Source organism: Pavona decussata, unplaced genomic scaffold (assembly GCF_977016875.1).
Source record: "Pavona decussata unplaced genomic scaffold, jaPavDecu1.1 SCAFFOLD_45, whole genome shotgun sequence".
NCBI classification, from domain to species: domain Eukaryota; kingdom Metazoa; phylum Cnidaria; class Anthozoa; order Scleractinia; family Agariciidae; genus Pavona; species Pavona decussata.
The window spans coordinates 2,279,188-2,293,062 of NW_028145467.1; the positions used below are offsets into that span (position 1 = coordinate 2,279,188).

The following is a 13,875-nucleotide window of genomic DNA, read 5'->3' on the forward strand; positions in this document are numbered from 1 at the left end:
CCTTTTTCTTTTTTCAGCACTGTTTCCGATATCCACTTCCGGATTCATATGCATGTTTACACAGATACAGAAAAATTCCGTCCTTCACTCCCTTCACAGTGCTTTATCCACAGGCAACCCGCGCGCGTTGCACTCAATTTCCCGCCAAACTTGTTTGTCATGTAGGAATCCCCTTTGCTAAAAGATTTATTCCTAGAATAGCAAACTTATCCCTGGAATAGCTATTCCAGGAATAAATAGTGCTTTCGGGAACCCATTTTTATTCCTGGTGTAGTTATTCCTAGAATAGCAGATTTATCCCTGGAATAACTGTTATACCTAATATAATTTATTCCTCCTTCCAGGAACCGGCCCAGGGTCAAGTCTTCTCGTGGAGTGTCTTATGAGAATAATTCAAGTCACGCGACCTGGACATTTGACACCTTCAAGAAACAGCAATTGCTAACCTTGACTCCAACCCAGGCTTACTTTTGGGATTGCAGAATTAGTGCCCTTGCTTTGGCCTTTGGGTCGGTTCTTGGAGTTAGGGTTAGTTTTGGGTTAGAGTCGGGGTTTGGGCGTCGACAAGTCACGTGACAAACCTTCTCATCACATTGCAACACCCTAGAGTAACTAGAAATATGATGGTGTGTTTGTTAAGCGAAAAGAGTTTGCCCTGAAAGGTTAATTTCAAAACTGACCACCCCCTGACTTGCATTTGTTTTGAAATGGAGCTCTTGAAGGCTTGTACCAACTACTTTCTCCCGCTAAGTCCTAATTCTTTGCTTAGGCCAACACAAAACTTTCTAGTGTTACAAATATTAAAAGCTTACACCAGTTTCGGAATCTGCGATATTGAAATGTGAATTACATAGAAAGAGAAAATTTCATTAACGATGGAACGATTTGAGAGCCAGCAAGAACAGCTTTTAAAGATTACAAAGCTTCCATAACCAGTGCCGGGAATGACAACCAAAACATACCACCCTTGAAACAAACAATTTATTAATTTGTCCTGTTCTTGTATTAAATCAGCCGTCTTGATGAGTCGCAACTGACCCAAGGCTTTCGAAACTCTTGTCACAGAAATCAGGATTCTTTCACTCAGAATGTTACCCAATCAGAATGCTGCGTTTGAGACAACACCCTCGAATTTGAAAACCAATGAGTTGCAAGAAGGTTTACTTTTTCGCTCGCCCTATTCTCGGCGTCGGCAACAGTATCAATCTATGAAATCTTCTTTTCGTCAAGTTATCCCAGCCTAGCTGATCGAGCGCCTTGGTAGCAGATGAATGCTTTGGTATATCGAGAACAATACAATTTTGGCAGAGCCAGGGAGTAAAATTGATTATTCATACTATTTTCCCATTGAGATCGTCGTGTTTTATTTCCTTTAATAATAAATTACATTCATTTACTCTGTTCTTCGCTGATTTTTAACACAAAATAATAACAATTAGCCTTTATTTTCACTCCGGCGGCAGCCCAAGCACAGCCGTTCGTCAAGTTATCTTTTTTGCCATTATAAAATGCACGTTAATGTCAAGCACTCGTCACAACTTTCAAAATACGAATTACAAGTTAAACGCTGGGCGATCAACGTTAACGTTACTAATTTACTATCTTTGAATTCCCCCCATGAAAGACTTAAATCAAGGAAAACAAACACGCCAATGTAATACCGAGTATGTTTACAATGTCTTCGGAGTCGATGAGAAATTTAACATGAACGTACATTTGAATGCCGACAAGTCAACATTGTTTCATATTGTATAAAACGCTTCGCTTGGCCTTTGAACTGCCAATAACTAAAATAAAATTAATATTAGTATTGTATCAAAATAGATTTTATGGTCATTATATTAAGATTTGTCTCATATTAAAGTAAATCTCTCCGAGTAACGCGAGTTAAGAGTGCCTTGCGGTGATTGGTTCATACTTCCCGCCAAACTGTCTGTCTCGATGGACGCGGTTTCGTAATCTGACGTATCCAGGCTCGCATTGGAGGGAAGACGTCCTTTCTTCCTTCCGTGAGAGTTAGGCTCGGTCTCCTCAAGAACAAGCTCGTTTCCGTCCGGATCCCTTGCAATCCACAACGCGTGTTCTTTTTTAACAGGCGGTTCACTCAAAAGATGCATTATTGCACTTATATCCTTGATTTTCAACTTCAAGCGCACAGAGTTCGAAGGTTCAGGTAAAATTCGCGGCAAATGTTTAAGAGAAAGTTGAACATCAAAGCCACTCTGACTATATAAAGTAAAGAAGCAGAATCCTGGAGATCCGCTAGTTGCTTTTTTCCCAGTTAAAACCTCATAGAATGATCTCATCTCGGTGAAGTTCTTCACAAAAATATGGAAACGTAAATGTTCGTTGCCGTAGTGAACCGGGCAAATGGACCACAGGGGGAGCTCGGGCAATGTCTGGTAGAAATCCTGCCGAGCCGTTACCCGGGGCTTAACATCCTCGGGGAGTTCAACACGGTGATGAAATTTCCACGGAGAAAAATTAAAGTTCTTTTGAACGTCCGTAGCTGATAATCGGCCAAACGCTTCGTATAGGAAGAGAACAACGCTAATAGCTTGGCAATGAAGAAAGGATGAATCTTCCTCCACATATCCACTGTCTGTCCAAGAATGAAAAGAAGAATCGACATCATCGCTTTCGTTGATAGAGATGAATTGAAAAGTAGGATCCATTCCCTCCAGCATAGGCGAGTAGAGTTTTTTAAGGTAGCTCGCCTCCCCCGAGCGAACGTTTATTTGCAAAGTACAGTCGTACGGGTCGGGTGCCACGGGAAAATTGAAGTCGTCGATGCTCTCGTCAAATCCTTCGTCGTTGAAAACACAGTCTTCCATTATTAATTGGTTTGTTTCCTCTTCGTACTCGCATATGATCTGTAATGTAATCAAATTAACAGTTTTCACATTAGAACAAAGATTCAGCATATGTCTGGTCTTCAACAGTGAATAACAAAAATACAAAAATACAGGGTATGGGTACGGGTAGGTTCTTAGTATGTTCTTAAAATCTAGGTCAATTGAAGTTTCAACGTTCTTATAAAAAAAGATAGTGTAGAGAAAATTTTATATTAAATAATTTAAGTTCAAATAGATGAGTAACGAGGATTATACAAACGTTAGCTGATTTTTTTTTATTTTTTATTTTTTTTTTAAGAAGTAAGCTTTCGGCTACCAGATTTCAGCTTTTGACGAATGATAAAAAGCGCGCGAATTCATGAATATATTAGCACAGGTAAGTTAGAAAAAATAGCGGAATAATAAACTCATTGTCTAGGTAACGGCATGGAAATATTATCTGCTTCATTAGTCATGGCAGTGTGCCATGACTTATGAGTTTTTCGCACTCTGTGGTCACTTTTATCAATCACACTTGGGTTTTCAAAGTCAATTGAGTGGTTGTTAGTCCACGCATGATTAAGAAATGTTGGATCCTTTGTGGCAGTTCTTAACATTTCTAATATGTTCTTTTTTTTTTTTTTCGTGTTTGAAGGCATCTACCAGTTTCTCCGATGTAACTCCAATAGCAGTCTTTACAAAGATCTGACTTGTAAACTACATTAGTTTAAAGGTGACTAGGTAGCCTGAATTTCGGTGAGGGAAAATCTTGTCGTAGAGTTCTGTGAGGTTTTGTGACACCTCGAATACCGTTGTTACAAAGTGGACTTGTAAGTGGTTCGGTGAGACCACTTATGAGGGGAAAACAAGCGAAATCAAAGGCTGTGTTGGAGTGGTCTTGATCAACGGAGGCATGCCAACTGAACTAAGGGAAGAAACTTGATAAAAAAATCACACCATTCAAGTAATTTCATCAAACAATAATCAACACTGCTACAAAAGAAAATTCATGCGATACATGTCCGAAACTTTCTCATCGCGTTCAACGCGCTCAATTAAGAGATTCGTGTAGTGACGTGCCTTATACTGATTACTGTAGCGCATTGTTGGCTATAGACAAAGCAGAAATTCAATAACAAACAAATTGCATTTCAAGAGAGTACAAGACTAGTAAGATAAACGCTTTTAAGCAAACGCTCTTTGCAGTTTTGTTAAAAACCCGTCAAGTTTTTCGCAGTAATGTTGAGGTTCATTGTAGATAATAACTTCGATTGGTTACCAAAGAATAAACAGGAAATTCTAATTATATTTCTCTTAATGCAAACGTACAATTAGTGGATTATTTGTCAGGCAACGCGTCGAATACTATGGACATAACATTCTTTTGTTTCCAAAAAATACATACGCCATATTTCCTTGATGACTCATTTTATTGAAGTTTGGCTACGAATTTAACTCTCCACCGATCTTTCAGAAAGAGCTGCCATTTATATGAATATACAAACTCTATTTTCGAAATCTGATGGAACCAAAGTGATGCGCTAAGTGAAGTGACGCGCCATCCATGTATTACCTCACGAAACCTTGACATTTTTAGCCGATTGGTGGTAAATGTAGATTTGGAATGCCAATACTCTTGCAGCTTCAAAAGAGAACTTTGTACCCGTTCACATTCTACGCCATTAGCGTAACTGGGAACGTTATTTGTCTTCCCCCGAATTTTTAGCGGTAACTGAGAAAGCATTTTTCCTTTTAAGATAATTGTTGGTATTATAAAGTCTTGGATACGTAGCTTTTGACTCGGTGCTGTTAAATCCCTAGTCACTCTTAAAAATTTGAACATGACTGTATTTAGCAGAAAAACGACAGCTACACCTACTAACAGAGCATGAAGCGGAGAAAAATTCGTCGATCTTTGTGTGGTCCATAAAAATCCCCGACTTTTTCAGTCATTAGAAAACTAATCAGTGAAAACAGTCAGACAATGTTCACAATGGACTCGACTAGCCATACTTCTCTGCTGAGAAAATTGAGCTGCGTTTTACTTACAAAAAAGAACGACAAATTAAAGAAAAAAAAACTATCGTATATCAAAATTCTTAGTCTGAGTAGAATTTACTCCACCGAGTCTATCAAGTTAAGAGACGTTGGAAATGGCGCGTGTCTAAAGGTTAGGTGTTCAAAGCCAGCGAGCATATTTAGAATACACTCCCCGCAGATTCACTTATTCAAAATAAGACGGCGCATGCATGGAGCTACCTAGCGAGGCGCATATACGAACTGTTGTATATAAGCGAGAAACGCGTTCGCTATCTTCGCTAATCCCAAAATACTCACAAATGGGCCTAAGTAGCGTGCAGGTACAACCCCGGCGAAAAACGATGTTTGTGTACACTTGATTTCACACGTACAGTTTGTTTCACTATTCACCACGGAGAAGTTGACAAATATCGCGATCGCGTTCGCCGGAAGTCGTTTTGAAACCGAAAACAGCTGTAAGATGCACAGCATGAGTGAATCTGAAATTCTGATTACGATCAAAGGGAATTATTCCTTTTAGCTCGACTTGAAAAACATCGAAAAATAAACAGATAGATGTCCTTCACAAATGGATCTCGAATGCTATTCACGTTTATGGTGGAAAAATTCACCATCATATACTATAATTCATAGTTGTATTTACTTTCGCATGCGAAATAGAAATAGTGAACTCCTCGTGTATTCGATTTCCACACCGTCTTTATACCCCAAAATTGATCTCAATCTTTGTAAGATGAGTTTTCTTGAGAAGGCAATTCTATAATTGTTGTAACGATGTATTTTCAAACTTATTCAAATCCTACTGGCATTAAAATTGGCCAGTTGATGCAAGGCTGGTCAAAACTTTTTGAATTCTTACTATTTCCGTACCTGGTTTTTATTGTCAGGCGAGATCGAGTTTTACCGCAAACACTTTTGCTTTAAACCTAAGGCTATTTCCCTCGATTTCAACGTCTTTCCCATAGCAATTTTAAAATTGAAAGCACAAACCTACCCGTTAGCAATGCCTCAAACAGCGTCCACGTTCTGTCCGGCTGCAATTTCACTCTGCATGAGTTTCCACTCTAACTTGACTTTCCTCGCGAGTTGCGAAACAAAATGTTCTCTTTTTGCATTAATTAAAATCAAAAGAACGCAGAATCCATAAATAGCAGATGAGAGCATTAGAGGGACTATTATATAACCTTTTCACAAACAACAATACCCTCTAAATAAGGCCCGCTTTCTTTCGAGAAGTGACCAATGAAATTGCAGGGACGCGTTTTCATCAGGCCCTTACATAAAAGAATTTCAAACAATATCATTTGTAAGTCGTACACAGAGCGACTCGTGATCGCACATGGGAATAAACGTACAATATTGAAACCGAAATAGGTCAGATAATCCGTTCGCAATATTCGCATACGTTTCAAGAGTGCTTTTTCCAAGACGTCACAGCTCTCAAGTCTTCGTGTTGTTACCATCGGAAATTATCAACGCTTCCTGTAACTCGAAAATTCTCTTTGGGCGTTTATGAATCGAGCGCCATCACGCGTACAATAACTTTATCGCATTAGTTTTAAAACTACCGTTAATAAAGACGTTTTGGTTGCTGCACTTTAATTCTATAAAGTTCGTAATTTAGAATTAACTCAAAGCGGAACTTCATTGTATGAGTGAATGACACAAATTATACGCCAAGAATGGAAAATTCGTCGACCAATATACTTAAACTATCTCATAAAACAATTTCGTCAATAACAAACTGAATAATTAATCGAGTTGTGAGATGATTTTTACACAAGTTTAGATGACTTGTAAGGTATATAGCGGAGCCGCGTTCTTAACTTCCTTATTTATTCTTTTCAGTTCAACGATTTTACACAAACTCATTCAGGCTGACTTTGAAAACTACTACACAAAGCTTAAATTTGAGGAATTTGCATCTCAGACGCATTCGTTTAATATAGACTGAAATTTGTTGTAAGTCTAGTCGACGCCTAGCTCAAACATTTGCTGTATCGTTTTTAGTTTTCCACTTCGTGTATTTTTTCGGTGTTTACCAGTCATGTTTAAACAACACCTACCACATCATTCAATCCGTGATCAACAAATTCAAGCTGTTAGTGGTTCTTTATGACGTATTCTTTCGCATTCACCAAAAATATTTTTGGGAAACCAGCACAAGAAGTGGCGTTTCATACCCGCAATATTATTATGCTCAGGTATTCGTACCCACGCCAATCCGCTTGATTGCGTCAGCGACAAAATATATTGAACCACCTGCTTCAAGGTGCACTTTAACAGAATATTTGTTTCTTGCAAACAGCGGCGGGCACAGATAATTCGCCCAGTGCGATTTGATTTCAAATCAAGGAAAAAGCGACAGTTTGCTTTTATATGAAAGCGAACCAACACTAAAAGAACAAGTCATTTCCATGCCACTCGTGAATCCGCCATGATTCATGGCATGCCAAATAACCCCTGTCAAAACAACGTAATTACATTATCGTGAAACAACGCATTAAGCACTTGACCAACCCAAGGTTGAAGTACTTTCCACTTCATAACAACTCTCTTTAGATCAAAAGCTGCGACTAAGTCTATCGTGTCATGAAGCCATATCATACTGACGAGTTCCTTAATTTCCGTCGCAAAAATCATATAAATGAAGGTAACACAAAATCCGGCATATGCTTCATGGAAAGGTAAGGGTGACTATATGGAGGGTTAAGGTTATGTGGGTGACTATATGGTACCTCACCATGAATTACTTGCCCAAAATCCAAAACACTGACAACTGCTGGCGAAGTAAGCTTTATGAAAATATTTTAGTTCTTGGCTAGGTTTTGAAACAAGGAAACAATGATGTACGCGCAAGCAACATACACAAATTTTGTTAAAGTAGTGCGTTGTTCTATAAATAAGAGCGTCTGTTGAATAACATATCACTGAGTCTGCGCACTGTACTTAAAGTTGCTTCTCACCAGTGAAAACTAGCATTAGGTTTCCGTCAGACATGTTCACGCATAATTTGGCTCAGGCACTATCGCACTGTGTACCGTTTGCTATCCTTTCGCAGAGGTTTCATTAAGATTTTGAACTGCTGGTCAAGAGGTTATTGCACCTGGGCAGCACAGTTAACTTGGATATGTTCTTTTAATGAAAACATTCGTTGAGATGTTAAAAGCAGCTGGGCAAAGTTGTGTTTACAGACGATCAATTTGCCCGGTGGCTTGCCCTTAATGAAACCCTTGCTTTCAATAAACTTCGACAATCAATAAACAGCTTGTTCGATAAACTTCGACAATCAATAAACAGCTTGTTCGATAAACTTCATTGCCTCAGAGACAGCGAAATCCCTTCATTCCCGGTGATTTACTCTTGTATCAAAATGCAGATTCTCCCACTATTTTCCGCGCATTTCTTATGATAAAAGATGGGAGAATTTGTTTTAATATCAAGACATGTTTTTGATGGTCACTTCTTTCATTCTTATTTGATAAATAGTGATATTGTACAGGAAAAGAAGATGATGATCATTATTTATTTATTTATTTATTTATTTATTTATTTATTTCATTGGAAAGGACAATTTGCAATGAGGAATAATACAGAAGAACTGTATAGACCTTAACAACAATAAGTATATTGAGAATGCTGTATTATTCAGTAGGTGGCGCAGGCATACTCGGAAAAAAGTCCGAACACTCCTATTTGGGGTCGAACCTAAGACCTTCCGATTACTAGTTCGGATGCTCTACCACTGAGCTACAGGAGACTCGTGGGAGCTAAGGCTATTAAACTAGGTTCATCGGAAAAAACATCCTGCATACTGCTAGGATTGGAATGTCAATGTGTGGCATATGTGCAATGGAATAAATGTAATGGAATATTTTAAGCCTTGTGAATAAATGAGAATGATGTATTATTCAGTAAGTGACACAGGCATTCTCGGAAAATAAAAATCCGAGTGCTCCCATCAGGAGTTCACATTCACATTCACATAGGAGTCGAACCTAAGACTTCTGATTACTAGTTCGGATGCTCAACCACTGAGTTAAGTAAGTGTATTATCGTTTGTCTCACGATGTAGTCACTTTAAGATGTAAATCCCGACGTTTTTACTTCTCACTGCTTGTCTTCATCAGGCGATGAGGTCAACTGGTTACGCGGCGGAGGTCTGGGTGCGGGCGAGTCGAGTCGTATATCCCTGTCGTGATATATATAAATGGTGCCGCGTAATCAGTCGACCTCATCGCCTGTTGAAGACTAGCAGTAAGCAGTCGAAACGTCGCGATTTACATCTCAAAGTGACTACATGAGGCAAACGATAATACACTTATTGTTTTTGTATCTACCACGATGAACAACAACAGCCTCTTTCTCTACATAAATCAAATTTAAGTTGGCTAGGGAGCCTAAAGAAACAACAGAAGCTTAGCAATGTAGGCTTCCTCATCATTCAGTATAGTTTTCAAGTTGAAGCTGATGGATTTAGTGGGCACGTTTAATATTCAGCTCGTTAAATAATGAGCATTGTTTGAGTTATCGCTTCAATGTGGCAATATTAGGCGAACTGATCAGGTCATAAGGTAAGGAATTCCAGGTCTTGGGACCCTGGTGGAGAACTGTTTACTGGTTTATGTTGGTTCGACAGGGGTATGGGCCTTTCGCCACACTGGATGGCAAAAGAATGTAGTAGATTCGAGCACAAAGGAATTCCAACCCGTCAAGCTTGACTTTCCTTTGTTCTAACTTCTTGATGTCCTAGTGGAGGATGCCACCCTTTTTTCACATCCAGTATGGCGGATTTTTACCATGCATGTGACCAGTTAGTGCAAAAGGCCCATTGAGGTTACCACATTTATTTATTTACGCCCAAGCGTATTTTTGAGATATCAGCTAAGTCTAAATGGTACTAGTCTCAAACAACTGTCGCCATCGAAAGATTAAAAATCACGTGATCTGCTATTTACAAGTGTCTTCTCTGCGTCACTATTTCGAATTTCGAGAAGGTCCTGGGAATGCGGTTGAAGAAAAATTGTATTTTCACAACCCATAAGAATTCTCTATCATCTCAATCACGTGGAAAGGGGAAAAAGGCGGGGTTGTCGTAGGGAAATTTTGTGTTTATGATAAGATAAAACTGTTCTAAATGAGACTGGTGTTTGGCAAATTTTCAAAAAAATTGGTAATGCAAGTGGGTGAGAACTTCAAAGACACCTGATTGGGGAGAAGTGAGAATGGACAACTGGCGGACCCTATAAGCAGGAATCTCCCTCCACTGACTCACTCTTAATCCCCCTCCCCCCAGCCCTAGCCTCCCACGCACTTGTTTTTAGGTAATACGAGTCCCCTAAAAACGACTGCGTTGGAGGCTCCCCCCTCAACCAATCCTCCCTACTTCTCTCTCCAAAAACAAGCACCCAATCGTTATAGAAATACCTCTCACCGCAAACTGTCATGCCACTCTTTACGTCAGGGCATCTGATCTTGGTGAGCTAGGATTTTCTCTTCGCGGATTTTCTTTGCCGCGAAACTCGTTTTGCGAAGTACAAGATACAAATGTCACGCTGGTGCAAGGTCGTGTCACTCTTCTATCAGGCGCCTTCTATTCATTGACGTTGCACGACAAAAATTCCTCTTTACAGCCTTCCGTAAGCTGTGTTTAGATGCGACGAGGTGTTTCGAGAAGTAAACGCATTTGTGTTTCTGCTTGAAAGTCTATGGAATTCTACGAGACCTCAACGATTGGTATAGTATAAACAATTGATGACACTGGAACCGGAACTCGCAACGAAACACCAAGAGGCTGCACTGGAAGACAAAGGATATGGTTCGGACGCCAAAAAAGAAGTTTGTTTCTGCGACTAAGAGAAGTGATGGATTGACGGGGATGATTTAGAACTGCAAATCTTATACGACTGTTATAGAAGGCTGTAATACCAGGCAAAGAACTTAAGAACGCTGCGAGGCGGCACTCAATCTGCACTGATGTTTACACCTGGGTGATTTATCATCTTATATTCCGGGGAATAGTAGAAACAATGAAGGTCAAAGTGGCGCCGAGCGAGTTTGGAGCTAAAATGAATAGAATTAACAAAAACAGGGTTTCAGTAGCTACAATCAACTTCGTGAAGTGGTAAATAAAGCTGAATGAAATTTAAGATTGTGCATGTATCGTTCACGGACACTTGAGGAACCAAATCATCTCCGTCGATAACCACTAACAAACCAGCAAATGTTGGAATAATGTGATAAAGGGAAATAGACTTACCTTCTACACTAAATTGTATGTGGTTCCAAGATATGACTGAAAGCGAGTTGACCAGGAGCAAGGAGCAAGGAGCAACACGCAATGAGGAGCTGCTGTTTTTGTATTCCAAAGAACAAAGGGATATCAAACAACTTGAGTTCGAGCACGTGGTCATGCTGAGAACTTTTGACCTCTGTTTCCGCCGTTATCACGCATCAAATTCTCAGCTATTCGTGTGCCGTGCCCGAAACCGTGTAGATCCTTGTAGCCTGCCTGGATGGAATTTCCATGTACTTCTCCACAGAGCGGGTAAATTCTGTTTCTTGTGTTAAAGGAATCAGTGCCATTTATAAACCACGTAAATTTAGTCTAAAAAGACACAAAACAGACATCACGTATTTCTGTACTTTGTCCATCGAGACTCCATGACCTCTATGACCTCTATGCTCTTTGGTTAAATATCAAATAAAACTCTCCTGGCCAGAAATAATTTTTTTCCGACTTCAGGATATGTCGCTTGAAAGATGTTTTGCCTCCAAAAGCCCGGCAAAAGGTAATCAAAAAGTGGGGGATATCAAGCTTACATGAGGAGCTCCTCAGACTTAATCGTACCGGGAGGCCATGATCGTACCTGTGGGTGGAGGGGAAGGGAGAAGGGGGGGGGGGGGGGGGAGAGAACTTCCGCAAAAACTGGCCCGGATGAGTCCCGGGGGATGAGTGTGGCTTGCGAGTGTGGCGAGCCATTGCCCTATTTTAGACCAGGTCAATCTTCTCGACTCAACAGGTTATCCCGCTACAAACTGATACAACAACAACAACAACAACAACAACAGTTTATTCAGTATTTCCATATGTATACATGGCATTACCGACTTAATAGAGCTATATAATATAAAATTATAGTTTGTATTTGAATAATTAAATTAACATTGATTGTCGTACTAACATTGAGTCATAAATATAAGCCGCGATTGTCCTACAGACAAAAGGATCAACGTTGTTAAAAAGAAACAAAATTTTTGAATTATTGTCTAGATCATTAAAATTTTGATATCTAACATTTATTTCACTGAAAAAATTTTGCGTATGTCATTATAATGATGACAAGAAAATAAAAAATGTAGTTCGTCTTCAATCTTATTTAAATGGCAAAGAGAGCAGATTCTCAGATTTTCAGGTGTGTTGTTGTGCCTTCCAGTTTCTATTCGTAAATTGTGATTTCCAAGGCGAAATTTATTGACTTGTCTCTTGTGGAGTGTATTTTTTATTGGATCTAAAAAGTCAGTTTTGTGACAATCTTTTTTGAAGGTAGAGTAGAATTTCAGTTTTTTATTTAATTTCAATAAATTAAGTTGATGGTTGATTGAGGTTTTAGTAACAGTTAATCGAATATGTGTTTTAATGTTACTGAAATCGCTAACGTTTAAATTTGAAATGTTTAAATTTGAAGAGTTGCATAATGAATTAACTCTTTGCAAGAAACTATTCAAAACCAGTACTGTGTTTGTAGGACCAACGGCCAACGTGATCGCGACAAAATAAACGCACGGTCGGATCCTGTAGTAAAGGATATAATGCAAACAAGAGCAATGGTGATTTTACAGTCATGGAAAAAAAATGATATTGAATGATATTTTTACCTCACCGAGGAGTCGGCCAAATGCTCTTTCTTGTTATTATGGTTTTACAAGATGTTTTAAGAACACCAATTTAAAAATTGGTCGAAAGACGGAGATGAAAGCTGCCAACACTGATCAGTGAGCATGGTAAGATATGTTTTCAACCCCAATTTACAAGCGAAAACCACACTTAATTCTTGCCAGTCTCACCCTATTTCAGATCAAAATGTTCAAAACCGAATCCTATTTCAGACTAGAAGGCTCAAAGCCATTCCTTTTGGCGCCGCACACACCTATATAATGCATCAGTCAATTCCAACAGTGCCCATCCCCCCCCCCCCCCCCCCCAGGCAACCCCGGGGCATTTGCTCACGTTCTCAGTCCCGGCCTGGCGGTGGGGCATTCGTAATTTTATCGCTGCCCGGGGCCGGACTGGGCATTTGCGTACCCCGGGGCGACCCCCGGGCATTTGACACACATGTTTTCGAAAGTGCCATGGAGGAATTCATCGGCAAAGACGAGGCGTTTGTTGAAGATTGGCTAGTCCGACAGGGACTAGACAAACTTGTGGATGTTTTTAAAGGTATGTTTTCTCAATTTTAGATATTTCTTCATTACTTGTAAGCATATAAATATAAAAAGCAATAACTTGAACAATATTTTGTTTATCATATATCGAGAGATCGGAAACAATTAATGTGAACTCGACTACAGCTGTATTTCGTATTTCGCATTCAAAACTAGCTTAGCACGAAAGTCAACCTGGAGTGCACTTTAAAATACTTAAGGTTTGCGAATTCAAATGATGCGATCTTCAAGACAGATCTTGCGGGCTTAAAATTTCAATGCATCATAAAACGTAGCCTGCGAATACAGGCGCCTATCATCGCTCGCGGTGGAGGGCACGTCCGCCAATCCCAGCGCAGTTTATTTAATACAGTGTAATATTAAATTTTCCAAAAGCTCCCTGACTTTTTTTTTTGTTAAAAGGCTTTCAAAACAAATGGTTTTTATGCAACAAAATATTTAATGTAACGCTATCCTCTAGCAAACTGTTAAAAACAAAATATAAAGAAATAAATATAATCAGAATCAACTAACATGTCCTGTTGCCCTTAAAGTCTTACCATTACATTAAAATACT

General features: G+C 39.3%; 1 protein-coding gene across 3 annotated transcripts; it reads right to left on the reverse strand.

Annotated features, from left to right (window-relative positions):
• Window positions 1-1,347: 1,347 nt before the first annotated feature.
• LOC146482662 (protein FAM124A-like) lies at window positions 1,348-11,513 on the reverse strand. Of its 3 annotated transcripts, none has more exons than XM_085106920.1 (2): window positions 11,134-11,513; window positions 1,348-2,873 (listed from the first exon to the last, which is right to left on the reverse strand). In XM_085106920.1, exon 2 carries the CDS (start codon window positions 2,832-2,834, stop codon window positions 1,854-1,856), a length of 981 nt encoding a protein of 326 aa, XP_084963046.1. In that variant the 5' UTR covers window positions 2,835-2,873; window positions 11,134-11,513; the 3' UTR covers window positions 1,348-1,853. The 3 variants fall into 3 exon arrangements, with proteins under 3 accessions (XP_084963046.1, XP_084963047.1, XP_084963045.1); XM_085106921.1 differs by lacking the exon at window positions 11,134-11,513 and adding an exon at window positions 7,058-7,188; XM_085106919.1 differs by lacking the exon at window positions 11,134-11,513 and adding an exon at window positions 5,869-5,979.
• Window positions 11,514-13,875: the final 2,362 nt, after the last annotated feature.